Here is a 26435-nt window from a genome sequence, read left to right on the forward strand (position 1 = left end):
ATCATTACATGATTACAATAAGTTGGATCAAACCAACCTTGACTGGAGACATCAAACTAATAGTGGGGGACTCAGACACGTTGAATATAAATAAAAGGTCACGATGCAATTGCATTTCGATTTATTTCATTCAGGAAATAAATTCATCGTGTAAATTGCTCTATAATAAAAGGTAAAATCATGCAAACAAAATTTATGTACTGAACACAGTCCTAGGTGTGTCTGGTGCGTGTCATAATGCTCGTAAACGTGTGCAAAATGGCGCACAGTTCTAATCATGAGATGCACGTTTCAAACAAGTAAGCAACTTAGCTGGCAATGTTGCTGCTATGGCAGTGACAGTGAATTTTTAACAATAACCTGAAAGTTAACATTAAAATAAGAAGAAAACAACAATAAATTGATGAAGATTGCAATAATTTTATGATGAAAGGATTGTACCAACCTGCTGATCTTCTTGCCATTCGCTCCGCCATTTCCTTCATTTTTGTAAATGCCGAAAACATGGCACGGATTTGTTCCTTGGCGTTCCCAAACTGAAGCTGAGTATCAAGGGGAACCAAGTCCTGTAGAAAATTGAATTCAAATCATTTTTTAAAATCCATTTTTGAGCAATTTTCTGAGAACATGATAATAAATATGAATAACAAGCAGCCTGTCGGCTGAGATAGCTCCGCTGTTAGCAATGCACATTGCAATTAAAGAACAGAAGATATCATTAGAAAATGAACAATATGTATAGTATCAAAGCAATCGGACATGCTGTTTTCAACAAGAATTCAAAAATATCACTTTTCACCAAAAATGAAAAAAAAAAGATATCATCATGAAATGAACAAATCTGAGAGAGGTCTACCCAAGGTACATATACACCAAGTATCAAAGCATTCAGGCTTGTAGTTTTCAAGAAGAAGTTGAAAAAGTAAAACATTGACATGGACGACGATGGACAATCACTCATATGATCAGCTCCGCTCGACAAAGTCGACAGCGGAGCTAATAAATATGAATAAAAATAGCACAGTTGGTTTCCAAAGCTTCATCCCTGAATGTTTACAACACTAGAGATATTCACATCATTTCTAATAACTGTAATATCTAAGCAATCATCAGAAGTAGTATTTAAACTTTGAACAGCAGAATTTTATGCATTTTCTATAATTTCTTTTTTGGAAATTTCAATTGTTTGCACAGAGTGACAAAATTGCGGTGGTTTATTTTGTGAAAGTTGATAAATGTTGACTTTCAAAGAGTTAAGTTCACATTCATTACCTTGGCTTGCGCTGCCAGACAACTAGTCATGAATTCATCTGGAATTCCACGAAATAATTCTTTCAATTTATGTTGCATATCCTATAGATGAGAAAAAATACATTTGGATGAAACTGATGAATATTTAAAAAAGCTGTTAGTGCACAGAACACGTTCGTCAGTTTGACAGTATAAAGTTAGAAAACATATCACACTGGGAAATGGTTAAAACTGCAATGGAGATTTATTTTCCTTCATGATGTCTTTTCTTTCGTTCCTGTTTTAGCATATAATACTGTCCTTTTGTGACGTAGACTTTTGTAATGAATTTATTTAAAAAGCTGTATGTAATATGAGTCTCATGAATTGTGAGTAAAATACATTGTTTATACAAAATTTGGATGCACATTCCACAATAAACAAGACTCAATGAAAATAAAATAATAAAATTATTAAATATCAATTTCAGAATACTTACAGATCCTTGAAACGTGAAGAAAAATTTAAGAATAGGACTATCACGAAACACTGGATGACGAGAAACTAACGTTAGAAATCTACGCAGCGACTTCCTTCTCGCTTCAATAAATTCACGATCAGCTGAAAAAAAAAAGTTGAAGATTAGAATAAAGATTTATGATAAATTAAAAATATCATAATGAGAAACTGTCTTAAGTCAAAATACTGTAATTGTGAAGATAAATTCAAAGTTAATGTGACTTTTGAAAAACGAAGTACAGTATACGTTGCAAAAATTTAATGGCTGTACATTGTTTTTTTACACATCATTCTTTTTCTTGTCACTTGGAAAGCCGACTGAGGCAACTGAACAGAATATACCAGAAACCTGTGAACTAATAATATATGTATCACAGAGCTGCTACAAGAAAAATACATGTACGGTCCTTTACCTCCAAGCATTTTCTTTGGTGGTAACCTTGGTACAAGTCGATAGGGAAATCTCTGCAGTAACATTTCTTGAAAAGCTAAAAAATCATTGTAACGTCGCATTGCTGTAGATTTAAATGCCTGGAAAAAAAAGAATAAAATATTCAACAAGTAGTACACATACTTTCTGTGGCAGTTTAAGCTAGTATCACTGGTAGACTAAGACTGGTAGACTAAGACAGGTAGCCTACTGTGACAGGTCGTCTACCACTGGTGGACTGGGATAGGTAGCCTACCACTGGTGGACTGGGATAGGTAGCCTACCACTGGTGGACTGAGACAGGTAGTCTACCACTGGTGGACTGAGACAGGTAGCCTACCACTGGTGGACTGAGACACGTAGTCTACCACTGGTGGACTGAGACAGGTAGCCTACCACTGGTGGACTGAGACAGGTAGTCTACCACTGGTGGACTGAGACAGGTAGCCTACCACTGGTGGACTGAGACAGGTAGTCTACCACTGGTGGACTGAGACAGGTAGTCTACCACTGGTGGACTGAGATAGGTAGCCTACCACTGGTGGACTGAGACAGGTAGTCTACCACTGGTGGACTGGGATAGGTAGTCTACCACTGGTGGACTGGGATAGGTAGTCTACCACAAGTGGACTGAGACAGGTAGTCTACCAATAGTGGACTGGGATAGGTAGTCTACCACTGGAAGACTGAGACAGGTAGTCTACCAATAGTGGACTGGGATAGGTCGTCTACCACTGGTGGACTGAGACAGGTAGTCTACCACTGGTAGACTGAGATAGGTCGTCTACCACTGGTGGACTGAGATAGGTCGTCTACCACTGGTGGACTGGGATAGGTCGTCTACCAATGGTGGACTGAGACAGGTAGCCTACCACTGGTGGACTGAGATAGGTTGTCTACCACTGGTGGACTGAGATAGGTTGTCTACCACTGGTGGACTGAGATAGGTTGTCTACCACTGGTGGACTGAGATAGGTTGTCTACCACTGGTGGACTGAGATAGGTAGCCAACCACTGGAAGACTGAGACAGGTCGTCTACCACTGGTGGACTGAGACAGGTAGCCTACCACTGGTAGACTGAGACAGGTAGTCTACCACTGGTGGACTGAGACAGGTAGCCTACCACTGGTGGACTGAGACAGGTAGTCTACCACTGGTGGACTGAGACAGGTAGTCTACCAATAGTGGACTGAGACAGGCAGCCTACTAATAGTGGACTGGGATAGGTTATCTACCACAAGTGGACTAAGACAGGTAGTCTATCAAGGGTGGACTGAGACAGGTAGCCTATCAAGGGTGGACTGAGACAGGTAGCCTACCAATAGTGGACTGGGATAGGTTATCTACCACAAGTGGACTGAGACAGGTAGCCTACCAATAGTGGACTGGGATAGGTTATCCACCACAAGTGGACTGAGACAGGTAGTCTACCAATAGTGGACTGGGATAGGTAGTCTACCACAAGTGGACTGAGACAGGTAGCCTACCAATAGTGGACTGGGATAGGTAGTCTACCACAAGAGGACTGGGACAGGTAGTCTATCACTGGTAGGACTGAGACAGGTAGTCTATCACTGGTATGACTGAGACAGGTAGTCTATCACTGGTAGGACTGAGACAGGTAGTCTATCACTGGTAGGACTGAGACAGGTAGTCTATCACTGGTAGGACTGAGACAGGTAGTCTATCACTGGTAGGACTGAGACAGGTAGTCTATCACTGGTAGGACTGAGACAGGTAGTCTATCACTGGTAGAATGGGACAGGTAGTCTGTCACTGGTAGAATGGGACAGGTAGTCTATCACTGGTAGAATGGAACAGGTAGCCTACCACTGGTGGACTGAGACAGGTAGTCTATCACTGGTAGGACTGAGACAGGTAGTCTGTCACTGGTAGAATGGGACAGGTAGTCTATCACTGGTAGAATGGAACAGGTAGCCTACCACTGGTGGACTGAGACAGGTAGTCTATCACTGGTAGGACTGAGACAGGTAGTCTATCACTGGTAGGACTGAGACAGCTAGTCTATCACTGGTAGGACTGAGACAGGTAGTCTATCACTGGTAGAATGGGACAGGTAGTCTATCACTGGTAGAATGGAACAGGTAGCCTACCACTGGTGGACTGAGACAGGTAGTCTATCACTGGTAGGACTGAGACAGGTAGTCTGTCACTGGTAGAATGGGACAGGTAGTCTATCACTGGTAGAATGGAACAGGTAGCCTACCACTGGTGGACTGAGACAGGTAGTCTATCACTGGTAGGACTGAGACAGGTAGTCTATCACTGGAAGAATGGGACAGGTAGTCTATCACTGGTGTACTGGGATAGGCAGTCAACCACTGGGGGATTGGAACAGGTAGTCTATCACTGGTAGGACTGAGACAGGTAGTCTATCACTGGTAGAATGGAACAGGTAGCCTACCACTGGTGGACTGAGACAGGTAGTCTATCACTGGTAGGACTGAGACAGGTAGTCTATCACTGGTAGAATGGGACAGGTAGTCTATCACTGGTAGAATGGAACAGGTAGCCTACCACTGGTGGACTGAGACAGGTAGTCTATCACTGGTAGGACTGAGACAGGTAGTCTGTCACTGGTAGAATGGGACAGGTAGTCTATCACTGGTAGAATGGAACAGGTAGCCTACCACTGGTGGACTGAGACAGGTAGTCTATCACTGGTAGGACTGAGACAGGTAGTCTATCACTGGAAGAATGGGACAGGTAGTCTATCACTGGTGTACTGGGATAGGCAGTCAACCACTGGGGGATTGGAACAGGTAGTCTATCACTGGTAGGACTGAGACAGGTAGTCTATCACTGGTAGGACTGAGACAAGTAGTCAATCACTGGTAGAATGGGACAGGTAGTTGTGGTTGAGAAGGGATGGTATGTACGTATTCACTGTTGCAGTCAAAAAACAACTGGTTTATTCACTAAGATATCTACGATTAAATAATAGTACAGGCACGTGATAGCACGTGAAATAGCAAATAAACTTAAATGTGACCCAGGTGTCGAGAGGATTAAGCCGTTCGGCCTTGTATCTGATAATACTGTGGTTATGTAATAGTAATGTTTGCATCATGTCTATTCCCAACAGTTGTCTATTACTGGTAGACTGGGACAAGTAGTCTTTCACTTGTGCCCTGGGTTACTGGTAGACATCCTGTCACTGATACGACTTTTCCTACAATTCAACAGGAACATGCCTTCAGCAACTGTATCAATTTCTATCACAACCTGCTCTAATTAATGGTGTTATGAGAACATTACAGGACATTAACCCTTATTATTTCTTTACTTTGTCTGTGTAACCATGACAACAAATCTAATCACAATAAATAGCCGTATTTTTACATAACAGGCAGAAATATGAATACAAACATTCAGTGTTCTCCACGAGGGGTTTTAGCAGGGCGCAGCGCCCTGCATAGGAAGACGTGTGCCCTGCATAGGTAGTCGTGCGCCCTGCATCGGTCAACAAGCGCCCTGCATTCACATTTCCCGCCTCGATCAAATACATTGTATTGTTAGTTGAGTATTCAGTGTTCTCCACGAGGGGTTTAAGAGCTCTTTAATTTATTTGCGCCCCTCTTCAATTTGTAGCGCCTATCTATTTATCTTCAGCACCCTTCTTTGTTTTCGGTGACAGGCTGTTTCACAGTCCCGGAAGATGTCCCGCCGTTGTTATTGAGAGACCTCTTATTAATTGACAGGCGCTAAAACAAAGAACTAAGAGACAGATAGTGGCATAGGTGACAACTAGGACAACACAACTATTATGTAATATCTCACATGTATACAACAAATTACCTAGTACCGGTATCTGTATTGCCTCCCTATAATGGAACGCAAGTTGCTCATAATAATTTTAGGTACCACAGAATACAAAGAAATGGATATCATATATTAACAAGTGAATGAGTGAACATCTAATGAGTAAATTGTTTAAATATTCATGGCTATTTTAAATTAGTAGATTTGCATTTGGCATTTATATACAAACTCTTTTAAGGTTGACACAGACAATGAAATAAACACAAGTATTAAGCGTCACCAGTTCAACCAATTCCATGTTTTGAATTTAAAATATTACTGTTTGTGTCAGAACCTGAAGAGTTCATGTTACAGCAATACAGAGTGGATACAAAATCTAATCCTATGTGTATGTGCCCAGCCTATCAATTGAAGTCAAACCAGAGATGGAAGAATCCCCAAGGTCAGAAGGTTACTGCTCCATCAATAGCATTTGAGTGAAGATGCCAGGTGTCAAATCTAAGAACTAAGATTACCGTGACACACAGAGTGGTGATGAAAAACACAGAGTAAGTTCAGCAACAGGAAATGCCACACTATTTTTAACATTCAATCAATTATTTTTCTATAAAGTGAGAAGCAAAAAATAGTTGCTTAGCTATTTCAGAGCTGGAAACCACTTTTTATTAAGAGATTTGGAAAAAGTGATCAAAATCATAATAAAACAAACATTTTAATAACTGAAACATTAATATAGAAATTGTTTCATTTCAACAAAATGTAGAAAAATGTTTAACACTTTGATGGACATCGTTTTGTTCACCAATTCAATCCTACAATATGTTTCTTATTATTTTCTATAATTTCTTTAAAAAAATATGGAACAATTTTGGCTAAATTAACTTTGACAAAAAATATGGAACAATTTTGGCTAAATTAACTTTGACAAAAAATATGGAAGAATTTGAGCTAGTTTAATTTTGAAAAAATATATGGAACGATTTGGCTAGATTATTTTAGTTTAGTATGCTACTTCATACGAAAAGTATTAATACTGTGGACTGAGTACAAAATACAGCTGTTTATGAGAAAGATGATTAATTTTTGTAGCAACTATTACATAAACATGTAACAACTGGAGATAACAAATTTCAACTTGTCTCCATGATGTATAGGAACATTTCGGATTCGCTGACCTACTGTTTACAGTAGCCACAAGCCGGTGCCAACAATAATTGAAAGCCAACTGCTCAGTCAAAACCCAAGCATTTAGACATTTCGCTGGCAAGCTTGCAAACTGGCTGCCCTAATACTTCAGTGACTTGCTGTAAAAAATATGTCTTTCTAATAACTAAATATCTCATAATTATATCAATTAAGCAGTGTATATGAATACTAAATATCATATACATATATTTTCTTAATTGATATGCGTATTGTTTCAACGATCACTCTATAAAGATTAATATTTACATGCAGGAAAACAGCCGCCAGATGGAATTAATTAATGTGATTACAAGATAGGAATACATATGTAGGCTAAAATGTTTATTTAAAAAAAAAATTGTATATTTTTTTCACTCATTTCCTGACATTTTAATTATTTCAAAATATGTCTGAATTGAGCAATACTGAAAACAATTTTGGCTACCGACAATTTTCTTAATTTTGTCCGAATGTTCACAAAGGTCATTCTCACTTTGTTTAAAGATAATAAGAATACACAGCTACAAATTTTCCACATTTTCCAAATTATTGTCGACTAATGTTACCTTTTACTTCTTGCTTTGAGCATCATGCATGGTGAATCACACGAGTACAATTTGAGTGGTTACTCTGCAGTAACAATGTTCATTTAAATCCTAGTATCAACACAGACATTTGTTTACACTGTTTAGGAATGTGGTGGTCTGAAGAGAACATGATTTCAGCAAGAATATCATCACGAACATTAAAAAAAAAAAATAGTTGACTCACCTGGCTAGTGACTTCATACTCGTTATGTTTTAAAATTAATCCTCTCTTTTCTGGTGCTAGTTCTACTTTTATATTGTCTAAGTCGCATAGTTCATGGTATGAATAACCCAGTAAGTTAGGGTTGTGTTCTCTTCTCACTTGAATACTAAGTGATTTCAGGTCTGAGAGATCACCTAATGATGGCTTGGGTAACTCTGAAAAAAAAAAATGAGAATGAATGTAGGAACCAAAAGCACTGGGAAATCATATAATGATGGTTTGGCTAAATCTCAAAGTAAGGATGAAGGAACTAAAATGCCATGTGTGTGGTTGGTAATATTACTGTCATATTAACTGTAATATTATTGCTGGAGTTATGTCGAGTACAGGAAAACAAAAATGTTGTCAATTTTCTCAGCAATTTTAAACAAGCAGCCTGTCGGCTGAGATAGCTTTGCTGTTAGCAATGTACATTTCAATTAAGAACTGAAGATATCGTTAGAAAATAAACAATATGTATAGTATCAAAGCAATCAGGTTTTTAACAAGAAGTCGAAATTGTCACCCTTTACCAAAAATGACAAAAATATTCATCAAAATTGGAGAATTGAAGATATCCTCACGAAATGAACAAATCTGAGAGAAGTTCACATGTAGTACCCTATATATGAAATATCAAAGCAATCGGACTTGTGGTTTTTAACAAGAAGTCGAAAATATCACTTTTTACCAAAAATGACAAAAATATTTATCAAAATCAGAGAATTAAAGATATCATCGCAAAATAAACAAATCTGTGAGAGTTCCACATGTAGTACCTGTATATGCAATATCAAAGCAATCAGACTTGCTGTTTTTTACAAGAAGTTGGAAATATCACTTTTTACAATAAATATTCACCAAAAATAGAGAATTTGAGATTTTGACATGAAATGAACAAATCTGAGAAAGAACTACTCTAGGTAATTGCATATCAAATTTGAAAACATTCTGACTTGCGGTTTCGAAGAAGAAGTTGAAATTGTAAAGTTGACGACGACGGACAATCAGGAATATGAACAGCTCCGCTGTGTCGACTTTATCGACAGCGGAGCTAAAAGGTGGGCCAAATAAAAATGTGTGCAATGTGATAAAAAACACAACAAAGGCATATCAACTATTTGCCACACGAAGTTAACGATGAAGACGACAACACCACAACATATTACCCTTTATATCTTGTGATTAAGGCTGGGGGGGGGGGATGCTGTGGTACATAATAGAACTGTTTATAATGCCATTTGAGATCTCATAATGCAGAGATATGTCAATACCAGGCAAAGCTTTCAATAAAATTACAAAAAAAAAAACATTTTCATTGTGTGTTGAGTCACAATTATTACTGTAGACAAATATTGACAGTAATAGAATGGTTCAAGTTATTTATAATTAAAGAAAGCAATTTGATACATTTCGATTTTCATTTCATTTTAATGAACTGAGAATAACATTGTAAATTATTGATTGAAGCTACATCAACACTTTTCCTTAGTAATATTTTATTGGTCTATAGAAAAATTGTGTTTGTTACCGAGTGTGATATTGTATGATGTTGGTAGATTTAGTGTCTAAAAACAAAGTAAACCTGTTAATGAGATTTTAGTGAAACAACATTTCATACATGAATATCTCCCAGTAAATAAAAACAGAAATGACAAAATGATCAAAAGCATTGCAAGTTTTGAAATTGCAAGAAATGAAATGATATTGCATAATGTTTCTTGTACATGTATATCTTTATAGTTTTTGTCTGTATATATTTATCACTAAAACTGATAGAAATATTCTTTTCCTTTTTTCCAAGAAGCATGCGAGTATAAAAGAGTGAAATGTACAAAGCAGGAGTCACTTTAAATGTTGAACTTTCTACACTCTAGAGAGGTCCTAAAGTATATCATTTGGAATGGTTCACATATTTTCAATTGAATAAAAGAAATACAATTAACCCCGTCACTGAAGCAGCCTTTTCCACACGACATTTAGAATTCTCAAACATTTTTTTTTAGAATTTTAATGTCAATTTTTATTCAAGCCGACACATTTATCAACTTTTATTTAAATTGTGAATTGTGGCAAATACTGTCAATGCTGGTGAAATACTTGACATATTAGTTGTGGAAGACAAGCAGTCTGTCGACTGAGATAGCTCCGCTGTTAGCAATGCACATTTCAATTAAAAACTGAAGATATCGTTAGAAAATAAACAATATGTATAGTATCAACACAATCAGACACAATCAACAAAAATTCAAAAATATCACTTTTCACCAAAAATGACAAAAATATTCATTAAAATTAGAGAATTAAACTTATCATCGCGAAATGAACAAATCGGAGAGAGGTTAACATGTAGTACCTATATATGTAATATCAAAGCAATTGGACTTACGGTTTTCAACAAGAAGTTGAAAATATCACTTTTTACCAAAAATGACAAAAATATTCACCAAAAGTAGAGAATTGAAGATATCATCATGAAATGAACAAATCAGAGAGAGGTCTACCCAAGGTACATATACACTAAGTATCAAAGCATTCAGGCTTGTAGTTTTCAAGAAGAAGTCGAAAATGTAAAACATTGACACGGATATCATATGATGAGCTCCGTTCAAGAAAGTCAACAGCGGAGCTAAGAAGTAGTAATGGCCAGTGGTGGTAGGTCTCAAATTTGTGTCAGATTATTGTAAACATTAGTTTTTTCCATTTGGAAGTTGTTTTTTATTTTTATTGTCAACGTTTTTATGCAACATTTTGCATATTTATGATTTTCCTTTCATTTTTTTTATTTAATTTTGAACCAAATGAATATGCGAGAGAAAATGATACAGATTTATTTTTGTGAAAAATGACAAAAGGTGATTTTGCATTTCTCTGACATTTTAATATTATATGTAGAAATGTTAGGGACGACGTCAAAAGATCGATGTCGGATAAAAAACTTATTTCCTTTAGTTTGGGGGTGGGGGGTTTTGACCTCAAAAAGTTTCCATCCTACAAAAACGATTTTATTTTTTAATGAAGTCAAAAAAATCTTGGAGTATTTGTAGTTCTATCCAATCATGGACAGAACTAACCGAAAAGGGGAAAAAACAGAAAAATGGTTTGGTTGGAGTGTAAATCTGTGCGTCAAATGAGGTGCATTTATAAACTCTTTCTACACCCACCCGACAACCAACTGCTATGCAATACTACTGTCTGATTATCAATTTGTATTTAATGGTGAATGGTGAATGTAGTCTGACGCCATGACCAATATTTGTCAATTAAGTTTCAGTAGGGGGTGGGGGTGGGGGGGTTGGAAAAAAACTAAAGGAATTAAGTTTTTTATCCGACATCGATCTTTTGACGTCGTCCCTTAATTTATTATACAACAAAATGTGAAAAATGAAAATTTACGAAATGATTTATTAATAAATATAAACAACATAATACTTATGCTGTTGTTAAAATGAACATTGAATCCCGTGGGGCACCCATAGAAATGCATGTATTATTGAACATTGAATCCCGTGGGGCACCCATAGAAATGCATGTATTATTGAACATTGAATCCCGTGGAGCACCCATAGAAATGCATGTATTATTGAACATTGAATCCCGTGGAGCACCCATAGAAATGCATGTATTATTGAACATTGAATCCCGTGGAGCACCCATAGAAATGCATGTATTATTGAACATTGAATCCCGTGGGACACCCATAGAAATGCATGTATTATAACAAACAATATAATGAAAAGCACAGTCCCGTGTCAAAAGTATATAGTAATATTTTGTACAAGTATATACATACAGCAAAAACTTGACAGCTATCTATCTTATAATCAGATTAAACCATAACAAATTAGGGATAACAATGATGACCTTATAGATACAAGAGCACATTTGCGAAATACTGTAAAATACTTTATTTTAGCTGGAATTAATTTTCGCTGAAAGGACATTTGTATGGAATTTATTTTCACTAATTGTTGGCGAGTTAAATGTAAAATATAGGAAAAAAAGTTATATTCGGTGGGTTTTAATTTCACTGAATCATTCCTTCAGCAAAAATAGCGAAAATTAATTCCAAGCAAAAATAAAGTATTTTACAATTGTACCGGGGGTATATCAAAATCACAGTGGAAATAATCTTCAAGTGCAACAAACTAAAAACATGCCACCAATGTTCAAGTTTCTGCGATATCAACATTAACTGAGACTGGAATATCAAACAATTAAGCCAGGGGCACATTAACAATATCCTCTATGGTCAGCCACAGTTATTTTAATACAAAGTATTTATGCCATGGGCTGACTTCAAGTTGTTATCAATTGAAATGGCTGACGAGGCAAAAGAAAAATTTCACTTAAATTGAATATCAGTGTTTATGAGTATAAAATATTTTAACAAGCTCATATATTTCTATGTTTTTTTTATCATATATCTATAAATATTTGGGTTTCCATATGTTGGATATTTTATTGAATGTATATTTAGCAACTGAACATTTTTTTTTTTTTACAAAAGTTGGTTGTAACCAATAAAATTGTATCGCTACAATGAAAGAATTTGCCTCTATTCAGGTAACACTTGACATGGCTGTGATTATAGAGTGTAAGTACCAGTAAATTAATGTTGAAAATCACCCATATAATAAAAGGTGGGATGACCTAAGGGTCATCAACATATAGACGGTAAAACTGAAATTCACAAGCCATGCATGGCACAGTTCAAATTTAAGATATATAGTTTTGTTTATAATGTAGTAATATAGTTGGAACATAAACGTGTCAGAGATATGATAATCCAGAAGCTGATGTTTGGTGATGATTTTTTAACATTAAAATGATCGACATTCAGTCATCTTGTATCTGATCGTTAAATGAGTATACATGTACTAAGAGATATTGCTCTGGAACAGCATTAATTAAGGTAGAGATGCAGGTTCGTGGGCACTTGGGAGTGAAATTTTTTTTTGTTGCTTTTTATTATCCAAACAGTCTTGGCTATGGACTGTTAACATTTTGTAGAATTGTGAATAGTGGAACATACTCAAAAAACGATTTTAAAATATAGATAACAGGTGCAAACATTCTCTCTTTTGAATGCTTAGCAAGATTTAGCAACAGGTGCAAACATTCTCTCTTTTGAATGCTTAGCAAGATTTAGCAAGGCTGTACATAAATAATAAAAAAGAAACATGGTGAAAAAAAGAAATGACGGGATCTCCATATTATGCACTATATTTAACTTTTAACAATACGATAATACATTTCACTTTGGAACTGTTACAGCCATTTTAATTATGAGCATTAGTAAACTTCTTACTGAGTGAATTGTTATGCAAATTAGCAATTATCTCAGCTTCTTTTCAGTGCACATCCTAGAACTTTAAAAAACAAGCAGCCTCTCGGCTGAGATAGCTCCGCTGTAAGCAATGCACATTTCAATTAAAGAACAGAAGATAATATTAGAAAATGAACAATATGCATAGTATCAATGCAATGGGACTTGCTGTTTTCAACAAGAATTCAAAAATATAATTTTTAACCATAAATGATTGTGGTTTTTAACAAGAAAAAAAATATCACTTTTTACCAAAAATGACAAAAATATTCATCAAAATTAGAGAATTGAAGATATCATCATGACATGAACAAATTTGAGAGTGGTCCATATGTAGTATCTATATATGTAATATCAAAGCAATTGGACTTACGGTTTTCAACAAGAAGTTGAAAATATCACTTTTTACCAAAAATGACAAAAATATTCACCAAAATTAGAGAATTGAAGATATCATTACAAAATGAACAAATCTGAGAGAGATACACATGTAGTACCTATTTATGTAATATCAAAGCAATTGGACTTGCGGTTTTTAACAAGAAGTCGAAAATATCACTTTTTACCAAAAATATTCACCAAAATTAGAGAATTGAAGATATCATCATGAAATGAACAAATCTGAGAGAGGTCTACCCAAGGTACATATTCACCAAGTTCAGGCTTGTAGTTTTCAAGAAAAAGAAGTCGAAAAAGAAAAACATTGACACGGACGACGGACACCGGACGACAATCACTCATATGATAAGCTCCGCTCGACAAAGTCGACAGCGGAGCTAAAAATAGCTCCTAGACGCTTTGACCTTTTGTTTTGAAATTTTCACAAATGATTGACAATGTGTTTATCTTCAAAACGCCGTCGGGCATTGTTTTTGATTTAACAGTGTTACAACAATCGTACAGACAACAAGCCTGGGTGTTAATTTATGCATAAACTTGAAGTAGTGAAATTTGAGCTGCTGCCTTGCAAAATTGACAACTAGTAGACAGTTTTCAAGACGACACTTTCTTCATAGTAAACAGATGTACCCATAAACCAATTTTGACAGGAAACAGAAGCATGGTTTAGAGGCTAATTTTTTTAAAATCACTTTTGACCAAAAAGGCACATTTTTGTGCACATTGCAAACTACAGTGTCCATGAAAAAAAAATACTAACAAAATTTTAAAATTCATACAATAAGCTTTCCGAAAATATATTATTTTGTGGACAAGGGAGGTCATCTTGGTTTCCTAATTAACTAATTAAAATACCTGTCAGATAAACTGCATCTCCACCTTAAAACAAAAAGACAATGACATGATGTATAATGTATATAAAATTTGAATATAATCAATCAAAGCATGTCAGAGATATGGCTCTAGAACCGCATTCATTAAAACAAAATGGCCACCAGTCAGCCATTTTGAATCCTATCTGAAAAACGAAATGACGTGCATCAAGGTCCCATAATGTCCAATTCATGTACCAAGTTTGAACGAAAACCATCTGTAAACAGTCAATATCCGGTTCCCGGGATGTCAGAAATGCTTGATTTCAATGATTTTTTAGAACAAAAATGGTCGCGATCTTGAATCAGACCATGAAATGAATTGATATGCATATGTATAATATTATGTATGATCTACGTGTAAAGTTTTAATGTAATCGATGCAGGCATGTATAAGATATGAGACATGGACACACACACACACATACGCATGCACAATCACAATAATTGAAAGAAACGTAAATTCAAAGAAAAAACAGAAAATAAATAAACAGAAACAATGAAACACAAGCAATAGGCATAATATATATGAAAGTTACCTTGGTCTGAGTATGTTTCCAATATTTTTTCATTGATTGATTTTCCTTGCTGTGCCAATGCAACAAGTGCGAGTGCTTTGTACAGACCATTTCTTGTAAGATAACCTTGTTTGCTGTCTACAACATCCCATATCTAGGAAGGAAACAAGAAGTGAAAATGAAACACGACTGTAGTCAGTTTTCATCATGGTCAAGAAATGACATATCTAGGAAGGAAACAAGAAGTGAAAATGAAACCCGACTGTAGTCAGTTTTCATCATGGTCAAGAAATGAACCCGAACGGGGACTAAAAATTACATCACATCTAAATACAGATAAATACATCCTCAAATCTTTGACAAAACACAATAAATTTAACCATAGAACAAAGAAAATGTGTTTCCTTTGGTTGAAATAAATAAATGATGAATTTCAGAGAAAGGTATTCTAATTGATTAATCATTTATTCATGCAAAGAAAACAGTTTTCAAGAAAATTTTAAGAGTTAAAATAATGGTAAGTGCTTCCATAGACAATGCTAGTGCGTTGCCAATGTGAAATCGTGTCCTCTATCAGCATATACTGTGTAGCACACCAGAAAGTTGTGCTTTTCAGACTTGTTTTCACCGTTTTCATAGTTTACTTCAATATTTTGGGTCGAACACAAATGGTCAAAAAGCTGAACACAAAACGCAATGCGTTGACGTCAGCAAGGGATTGATCTACCATAAACAATAATTCAGTACACTGTGTACCATTACATAAAAATGAGCTATAATGATTTTTACATGATTTACTTCAGTTCAATATGTGGCTGGTTTCTTGTCCTTGTAACAAATATTCACAAAATTTGTTTTCATAATTTAGACTCGTATATTTCAGAAAAATTGTATTTTGTTATCTCTCGATATTATCATATGCACAAAGTGATATTAAATTTTCAATTGCACCAAGTCTCTGACAGTTTGCATCAAATTTATCACTACTGAGCATGTCACTGCTCTTAGGTACAATGCATCATGGGAAATATCTTCCCATTGTAATAGGTCATGTCACAATGTTCCGAGACTTTGGCTGCTAGACGATTCTCCCAGACTGAATTCTTGTTTGCCAATAAATGGAAACTATTTTCAGACTGGAAACTAAGTACAAGTTAGGCCAGACTTTTATTATCCCTGGTTTCGCGAACCTGCCGAATGAACAGGAGCCGAAAATAAAATAAAAATAAAATTTTATTTCAGCGTAATTTCTCGCACCCGCTGACTTGTAAGTGCAAAAGATTGCTAAAAAAACTTGTTTTTATCTTCATTTTTTTTTCGCCCGCCGCATAACAAACCCAAAGTTGCATTTTGGTGGGAGTATCATGATTAAAGTATGGAAGTCTCGCGCAGATGAGAGACAAGGTTATACAAGGAATAAAATGTTATTTCATTTCTTCTCTCCGATCAATGATCTCACTTACAATTCTTTGAGAATCACACAAATGGAAATCACATGGAAAAAAAGAATTAATTTTATTTATTTTTCACCCTCCAAAAAAATGCCTTATAAAAACTCAAGAAACAAGGAATAAAACAAGCAGCCTATCGGCTGAGATAGCTCCGCTGTTAGAAATGCACATTTCAATTAAAGAACTGAAGACATCATCAGAAAATGAACAATATGTATAGTATCAAAGCAATCGGATTTACAGTTTTTAACAAGAAGTCGAAAATATCACTTTCTACCAAAAATGACTAAAATATTCACCAAAATTAGAGAATTGAAGATATCATCACGAAATGAACAAATCTGAGAAAGGTCTACATGTAGTATCTATATATGTAATATCAAAGCAATTGAACTTTTGGTTTTTAACAAGAAGTCGAAAATATCACTTTTTACCAAATATGACAAAAATATTCACCAAAATTATAGAATCCAAGATATCATCACGAAATGAACAAATCTGAGAAAGGTCTACATGTAGTATCTAAATATGTAATATCAAAGCAATTGAACTATTGGTTTTTAACAAGAAGTCGAAAATATCACTTTTTACCAAAAATTACAAAAATATTCACGAAAATTAGAGAATTGAAGACATCATCACAAAATGAACAAATCTGAAAGAGGTCCACATGTAGTACCTATATATGTAATATCAAAGCAATCGGACTTGAGGTTTTTAACAAGAAGTCGAAAATATCACTTTTTACCAAAAATGACAAAAATATTCACCAAAATTAGAGAATTGAAGATATCATCACAAAATGAACAAATCTGAGAGAGGTCCACATGTAGTACCTATATATGTAGTATCAAAGCAATTGGACTTGCGTTTTTTAACAAGAAGTCGAAAATATCACTTTTTACCAAAAATGATAAAAATATTCATCAAAATTAGAGAATTAAAGATATCATTACAAAATGAACAATTCTGAGAGAGGTCCACATGTAGTACCTATATATGTAATATCAAAGCAATTGCACTTGCGGTTTTTAACAAGAAGTCGAAAATATCACTTTTTACCAAAAATGACAAAAATATTCACCAAAATTAGAGAATTAAAGATATCATTACAAAATGAACAAATCTGAGAGAGGTCCACATGTAGTACCTATATATGTAATATCAAAGCAATTGCACTTGCGGTTTTTAACAAGAAGTCGAAAATATCACTTTTTACCAAAAATGACAAAAATATTCACCAAAATTAGAGAATTGAAGATATCAACATGAAATGAACAAACCTAAGAGAGGTCTACCCAAGGTACATATACACCAAGTATCAAAGCATTCAGGCTTGTAGTTTTCAAGAAGAAGTCGAAAAAGTAAAACATTGACACGGACGACGACGGACGACGACGACGGACAATCACTCATATGATAAGCTCCGCTCGACAAAGTCGACAGCGGAGCTAATAAAAGTTTGTTGAAATGCAAGAATTCATATCAATTGAAGTATTCAGTCATATTAATCTTCAATTTATCCAAACTTCCTAAAGGTCAACAGAATTTCTACGGTAATATTTGTTCTTTTTATTTTAGCATACCATTTACTGTAAATTACTTTATTTTCGCTTGGAATTAATTTTTCCTATTTTCGCTGAAGGAATGAATCAGTGAAAATAAAATCCAGCCAATATACCTTTTTTTTCTATATTTTACATTCAACTCATCAAAAATCAATGAAAATAAATTCCATGCAAAACACCCAAAAGGTCTTTTCAGCGAAAATTAATTCCAGCTATAAATAAAGTATTTTACAGTAAGTGAATCCATATGTTCAATTCATTTTATAATAAAGCCCAAATCACTAAATGAGTACATCGGTAAGTAGTTTCTATAAAAAAATCTGCATATTCAGACTGGTGATGGAAACAATCATAACAACAGAAAACTATGAACATATGATTACTAAGTACATGTACATGTATATGCGTATTGTAGTGCAATATTAAAGGGTGGTGGTCACAATGAAGTTGTGTTTGAAACAATAAATTTTAAAATACATTGCATAACATAAATTTGATTAGTGAAATATGCGAAATAATTTTATATATAAAATGTCAAATATAATAATCAAAGCCCAATGTAGATGAAGCCTTATAAACCGGTAGTTCAATTGTGAATCTAAAAAACAGACCCCTTGTAACTGTACAATGATTTTTTTTATTCCTAAAAGTAGTAATGCATATGTGTTTGGGTGGGAGTATATATTTTCAGACTAAAACTGATAAAAAGAAAATTCTTTTTAACTTGGAATTGACTCCTGCTTATAGTTATTTCACCACAATTACATATACATATCACCATGGAACCTGAAATGTGATTTTTAGAGCGCAATCAAATACAGTTCAAGTCAGAGACAGGAGATGCTCCCACACAGCTTTACTGTATTTTCACTTTTATAAAAACAAATCTACATAGAGACACATTTTAAAGTACACCAAACGCACAGATTTGTTTATGCTACCCATTTTTCACGTCATTTATGTATTAAGCACATCCGCTTCTCACATAGCAAATATAGTTCTGTATAGGGATTAATTATTTGCTAGTTATTTTCACTTATTTTGCCGATAGTTACAACAATATGATAAAATTAAAACCTAGTGAATATTCAAATTAAACAACAAAATACAATACAGCTTCCTTCATGAATCAGTGAATTTAAAACCTAATGAATCCATGAATTAAATCCACTAAAATTTATTCAATATCAGTGTATCTACAGTCTACTGATATGGCTAGATCAATCCAGAAAACATGTAGACGTGCAGAATAAATCTATACACCAATATACCAATGTAAGAAATTCATTCCTCTGGTAGATAGAACACCGAATAACGGGAAAAATTTAAAGTTTCAAATGAAGCAAACAAGTATCCCCTATTGTTTGGAATCAATTCATGATAACTACTCAATACATGCCTTAATTTCCAAAGCCAAAGCTCAAGTGAGTACAGGTAATCACAAAACGTGAAATGAATCCGACGTCAATTAACTTTACAACAAGTCATGAATATTTAAAGGCGTCGTGTCATACATTCCATGAACAAAATTTCTGTTTATAAATTGAACGACTTTTCTACAAACAACCATGGTTTACTAAGAATTCAATATGGCACGAGTCTCAGTTTCAATTCGTATGAGAAAGCGGCAGTGTAAACGCTGAAGGGCATTGCAAAAAAAATCGTGTAATTTACCTACTAGTGCATCGTACTGTCTCGTTTCTTGAGAAGCTCCGATCTGCACAAAACAACAAAGTTGTTTTTTCCCCATGTGTGAGCTCAGTGGTAATGTAACAATCTTGTTCATATGGGAAATATATCTGGCGTCACATACGACACAATGACGCCTTCATTTAAAGACAATTAATGATGTTTTATATTAGGACATAATCATTATGCATCCTCAGTAATCTTTTAATCATATTTTTCATTTTCACATTCATAAAAAACAGTCTGAACACAAGACACTTTATAAATTTCTGTACCAAGTCTTCAGACTTGAGTAATTACAGCAGTCAATGCAAAATATTCACTTTGAGTTATTATTTGACGTTTATTATAAAATACTTTACTTTCGCTCGGAATTAATTTTCGCTATTTTCACTGAAGGAATGATTCAGTGAAAATAAAATCCAGTGAATATAGCTTTTTTCCTATATTTTACATTTAACTCCCATACAAAACACCCAAAATGTCTTTTCAGTGAAAATTAATTCCAGCTAAAATAAAGTATTCTACAGTAACTACAAACATGCAAATTAGGTTCAGCAAGGGAAAATGTGACAATGGACATGTTGTGTTTCGTAGCATCTATTTTGCCATCTTGAAAAAAAGATTTGTATAATATCACATTGTGATTACAACACTGTTAATTAGACTCTAAAGTGACTGTAATAATTTACTCAGCGTATACATGAATATCTTTTTAATTAAAGTATGATCACAACCAGATCATTTATCAATTCTTAATTACTTTTCACACGAAAATTTCAGCTAAATTTTGTTTCCATTTTTAGAGGTAGTGCTAGCATTTTTGAGTGTGTCCTGCCATAAAAGAATTGTATAATTAGTCATATTGTAGTAATTTTATGTACCCCCCCCCCCCAACAAAAAAACATACATAGAATTTGGGTTTAATAGTACAAATCCTGCTAAATTGTAATGTAAAATTTGGAAAACAAGAATATTTCCAAACTCTCATTGATTTTGATTGAAATAGATTATGAGAAGATAATATAAAAAAATATGGAACAGATTTAATATGTGAAGTTATATATATCATTGATTGTAGTCTGGAATTGTTATGATTCATTAGTTTCTTACACAGACAACAAATTCTAACAAACAGTAAAACATAGTATTAAAAAACTAAAAATGACTTGTTATTATTTACCTACCATTTTTATGTTATTTTAAAATTAAACTTTCCAATACACTGGATAAAATAAACTTACACAAAAGCTGTTATTTTAAGAATGTATTGCATATAAGGATGACAAATGATTAATGAATACTGTAAAATACTTTATTTTAGCTGGAATTAATTTTCTTTAAAAAAAAGTTTTTTTGGTGTTTTGTATGGAATTTATTTTCCATACAAAAGTTTCAACATTTGGCAAGTTGTATGTAAAATATATCGCTGGATTTTATTTTCACTGAATCATTCCTTCAGCGAAAATAGCGAAAATTAATTCCAAGCGAAAATAAAGTATTTAACAGTAAATTAATCTACATTTAAAAACCACACAAGTTTCGATAAGATTTACCATAAAATCACAATCACACCCTACAATCTCTTGTTGACGTATTTTACCCTATAGATTATTATACCACCATCACTGCAATGGAACAAGCGAGTGTGTGGACAGACTGCAACCAATTATATTGACTCGCTGTATTGAAAACAATTAAAGGCCTTAATATAGTCCCAGATGAATTGAATGCGACATTATAATAAATATGCTAAATACAAAATGAGACATCCAGAAAACAAATGATACAGGGGTGATACAGCCATACTTCAAACATCTGTTGTATTATATTTGTATACATGTATCACCAAAATCAAAAGTACACATTTCAATATGGGGTCAAATGGCATATTTTGGTTTGAAAACACAATCATTTAGTAATATGAGTTCCATGCAACGTAAACTCCCATAATTAGTTCCATGCTGGATCAATTATTTTGATGAGGACTAGATGTCCACAAGTAACAGCAAAATTACATCAACAAAAACATACATTTTATATTATAACAATAGAGAACTAAAATAATTTGCTATTGAATCTCATCATACCTGTATTTTTACAAGGCAAAAACATTTTTAATAATACACTGGAATAATTAAAATTGTGGTGAGAATTTCTGACTACTATAAAAGGCGTCAAGTGTTTATTTTCGGTGAATCATCAAGGTTGTTTATGGCCATTATGAATTTCAACCCCTGCTTCTGTCATTATAAAAGTATTTCCATATTTTTGTCCATAACCAGATTTTTTAAAACCACAAGTTTTAAAAATGGCCGCCATCTGATGATTTCACTAAATCTAAAAATTAAATGTTAGTGATAACCAAACTGTTGAAATAAACATCTTTTTATCCGGCTCAAATTTCAATATATCCTAATTATGATTATTCAACTTATTAATTTCTATATTACCTCAAGATGATACCATATTTTCTTTATTAAAAGCACATTTATAGTAATTAATTGCATTTATTGCAAGGTGGATTATTAAACCATAGACAGTCCTGTTAGTAACACTGGTGACAAACTTGGTAAACAATAAACAAATCTCAGCTGAAAAAACTCAGCGTGGCCGTAATCTAGTTACTTCTAGGAATGAAATCTGAGTGTGTATTTAATTAGAGTATACTTAAGAAACGTATCAACATTTCACAGCAAATATGTAGTTGAACCCACAACACCCTAGTAAAGTAGTAAGTTAGGTAAAGTAGTGTTCCCCATATAACAAATATGATTACAGACGATCTGCCTTTTTTTTTATCTGTATATCCCCCACCCCACCACAGTATTTAAAGATGAAATTGTTTAAAAATTCAAAGAAAAGTTTACCAGGGTAAAGAAAACTTTGGTAAAATGATTATTGTAATTGAAAACAAATACATGATATACGAATCTCACATGACCTTCAACCAGAGATCAAAATACCATACATAGCATTAACTTAGAGGGGGTGTGTCAAAAAGCACATGACTTGTCTCCACATTAAATCAACATGTGTAATTGTCCAAGCAACTTGTTACCAGTGACATATTTAAATAAAGATAAACAAATACATCGTTTTAAATAGAAGCACCGCTTCATAAAGATAAGTGGTTCTTTTTGTTTATTTCCGGCCGGCGGTGGCGAGTACGTCGTTAGGGTTGAAAATATGATATGTGTGTAGAATAAAAACAAAGTATATCAATATCATATGATTGTTGGTATAATTTTCTAGTTAACTTTTATCTAAGGATAGGGGTGTCCTCCACAACACTGAAATCTATAATACATTTCGCATATAACATGGGTAAGCACTACACAAACAAGCTGTTGCTGTAATCTTAACAGAAAACAAACTGTGGCGACCGGAGTCGCAAGCTTTTACGTACACGTCGGGTGCGAAAATACGCATGGTCGTTGAACTTTCTAGCGAGAGCTTACCTCGGACAAGGTCTGTTTTGGCAAACTTGACTTCATCAACAGCCTCACAAACATATCACGGTCCACCTTGCTTTCTTGAGTGGGACACACTATATTGTAAACCTCCCGATAATACGGAGGCACGGAACCTGTAAAAAGCACGATGAATGTAACAATATTATACTTTTCGTAGTACGGCACGACATGCGTTAACTACGAATACAAAAGTGATAATTCCGCACGAAACAGTCGGCTGGTTACACCTACCAAATGCTAAATCGGCAGCCATTTTGTGGAACTGTTCACGTGATATTCATCATCGTCCTGGTGACCTTTAACCCAGTTTCATTGTTCAAACAAGATTCATAATTACAAGTTTATAAAAAAAGAATTAAAATAATACATTTTATTATATACACAATGAAAATGTTGCTAATGATTTCCATTAAAACTTGACAATGCCAGCTGAAACATTATACGTTGAATATTTCAAGATGGGATGACGTTACAGATTATCCTGATTTACGTAGTCGGCGTCCGTTGACACCTCCGTGCGAATATAGCCGGTGAATGGATATATATAAGTTAGTAAGTAAGTTATATATATATCAATTTATCAACCAGGTTTATTCCACCATTCAATTAAAAAAACAATAATAACTATAGTTTAAGAATAGCCTGATGTGAACGACGTATGTAGTTCATTGTAGTACGTGGTTCGAAAATTATAAATGTTATGGAAAATTAAAAAAATTATTATTTACATAATAGAGTAAACAACTAAGACAAAACACATAATTATACTAAGTTATTCAATAAGTAATGTTTTAATGTGTGTCTGATTGTAAAAGATGTTATTAAGGTAGAGCAGTTTTGTTTTGTTCGGTGTTTTGTTGCTGATAGGCAAAGATAGACTGGGTTTAGAGTAAGGTTCATTCTACGAGTATTCGTGTTTGGTAGCTGTGGGGTAAAACATCTATTTTTTAGATCGAAAACGAAGAAGCAACTTGTGAAATTGTATAAGGCATGGAGTTATTCGACATACAATATTTGTTCTGCAAAAGTAGGATTATGTTTGTAGGTATTCCACCATATTGCTATACACTAATATTTAGGGTGGATAGGATGGACCGGGAACAAAAATTGGGAATAATAATGCCAATTTTGAAGACAATTTTACTCAATATGAGATTTCCATGTGACATCATATTGTAATCGATTGTCACTCCTAGATGAGTGATTGAATCTGTTTTTAATTTGTGACGTGGAGGTTTCCATAGATTTACACCAAGTTGTATGAGTTATTTTGAATAGTTCTTACCAGAGGTACCTCTGTTCTTACTTAGAACAACCAAATATGTACTACTATACAAGTTGTAATTTGCTGGTTTCAACAAGTTTTTTTCGGCAAATACGTCGTTGTTTGGTGCTCTTTTCTGTGCCATAGACTACTAACAAACTGCCATAGTTCAATGATTCGAATAATATTTCTGCATAGACGTAAATCATCCAGCCACTAACATGTGAGTAAATTTAAAAGGGGTTCTTTGTTAGTTGTTACAAATTATTAATATTATTAGCATTATTAATAAGTTGATATCAGCAAAACCACATGGAAGAAATTAGAATTCATATAAATTACTCGATTGAAATAAATACGTCGGCGATAGAGGGCGCTACACGCCGGCGTTTTGTGTTAACATATTTGTCACACTAGAAATTTGAAATCTACATACTAAGCTCCTATACTTATAATGGTAATGATATTATCATTACAACATAAAAGCCGCTATGACATTGAACTTTTGTCATCAATGTATGCTTCATGGGCGTTTCTGAATGAGTTGTCATATTTCTAATAAATGTGTATATCGAAATTTTAACATAAGTTGCATAATTATCAATTTATAGATAAGATAAGATATGCGGTATTGATTGTAAACATTCCTGGACCAATCTTTAAAAAATGTAAAATACGAACTTGGCAAAATCGCCGTAACACTCTTATCAAAACAACACACGTCACATCAAAAGTACGTAATTGGGGGCTTATATCTGCTTATAATTGTATGCATTTCATCTAGAATGAATTATTCCATTTCACACATTTTCTGTAGTAATCTGAGTGATTTGGTATATTTTAATATCGGCCTTTCTCAATAGGCAAGAAATTTGTAGAAATTCTTATTTTTGTTAAAGCATTTTATAATTTCTTAGTTTTCCGGTTGAGACATTTTTAAAAGCAATCATTTTTAGCTACGGTTTTATAGCTTATCCCCTCACATTTATTATATTTATTTAAGTAATTCTGCCAGTAGCTAACATATAAAGCCCTCAATCTAAAAATTACTTTTGGGTATATTTTTTGTACATTTTTTGTTCAAGCTTAAGCTTTTTTTAACAATTCCCTGACCAGTTTCAAGTTATTTATCATGACTTATTTCACTGTTAAAAGCTGCATGAACTTTCTTTTTCCATATCAAGAATGCGTGCCCAAAAATGTAAAATATTTTGTATAACATTTAAATGTTAATTATAACTTTAATGAGTAAAAGTACTCGAGATTTCCAAATTTCAGCTTTTATTTCAAGTATCTGTAATGGTCTACAGTTTGTTAATATTTTTTCTATAAACAAAAAAATCTTGTTTTAACCAAATTTTATGATAAATTCCATTTCAAACCAACATCTTTGAAGAACATGCTACATGCCTTTTTAGAACAAAAGAATGTTACAATATTATCTGCATATACCAATAAATGAACTGGAATCAGTGATTCATGGACCCAAAGCAATTCTCGGGTTTTCAAGATGTAAAACAGACGATAGGTTTTCACTCCCCAAGATTAGAAGATAATACTTGAGTTTGTGCATGTTGATCGGCCTGCAAGGTGACGAATACACAACGCATTACGCAATACGCAAGAAATTACCGAAACATTGAACCACCCGAATATTATCCCCGCACCACTCATTGCTTTATAATACGGCAGCTGCAGGTAGTAAAAACGAAGCACTCAAGTTTACTAATTTTCGTCGTTGTTGGCGTAATGTCCATTAACCATACTTTTCGAGTCACAATATTTGAACCAATTTTTTTGATTTATAGTCTGTTATTAAGTATGAATATTAGAAGTTATTTTTGGTGTTATTTTTACCCATAAGACCGAGATGTGTGGATAGCAAGCTGTTGATGGTTGCCGTCTCCAAATAGCATAGAATCCCAGACGGAA

General features: G+C 34.0%; 1 protein-coding gene across 1 annotated transcript in view; it reads right to left on the reverse strand.

Annotated features, from left to right (window-relative positions):
* LOC100376129 (sorting nexin-8-like) overlaps window positions 1–23536 on the reverse strand; it is a 34240-nt gene extending 10704 nt beyond the window's left edge. Inside the window, exons 1-8 of the mRNA XM_006821773.3 lie at window positions 23471–23536; window positions 23225–23352; window positions 15077–15209; window positions 7920–8113; window positions 2163–2280; window positions 1730–1851; window positions 1273–1353; window positions 446–566 (exon numbers count right to left, since the gene is read on the reverse strand). Of these exons, the coding sequence (XP_006821836.1) occupies window positions 446–566; window positions 1273–1353; window positions 1730–1851; window positions 2163–2280; window positions 7920–8113; window positions 15077–15209; window positions 23225–23352; window positions 23471–23492 (919 nt within the window). The 5' untranslated portion in view covers window positions 23493–23536. The remainder of the gene's footprint in view (window positions 1–445; window positions 567–1272; window positions 1354–1729; window positions 1852–2162; window positions 2281–7919; window positions 8114–15076; window positions 15210–23224; window positions 23353–23470) is intronic.
* Window positions 23537–26435: the final 2899 nt, after the last annotated feature.

This window comes from Saccoglossus kowalevskii, chromosome 8 (assembly GCF_978046115.1).
Source record: "Saccoglossus kowalevskii chromosome 8, keSacKowa6.1, whole genome shotgun sequence".
Taxonomy (NCBI): Eukaryota; Metazoa; Hemichordata; class Enteropneusta; family Harrimaniidae; genus Saccoglossus; species Saccoglossus kowalevskii.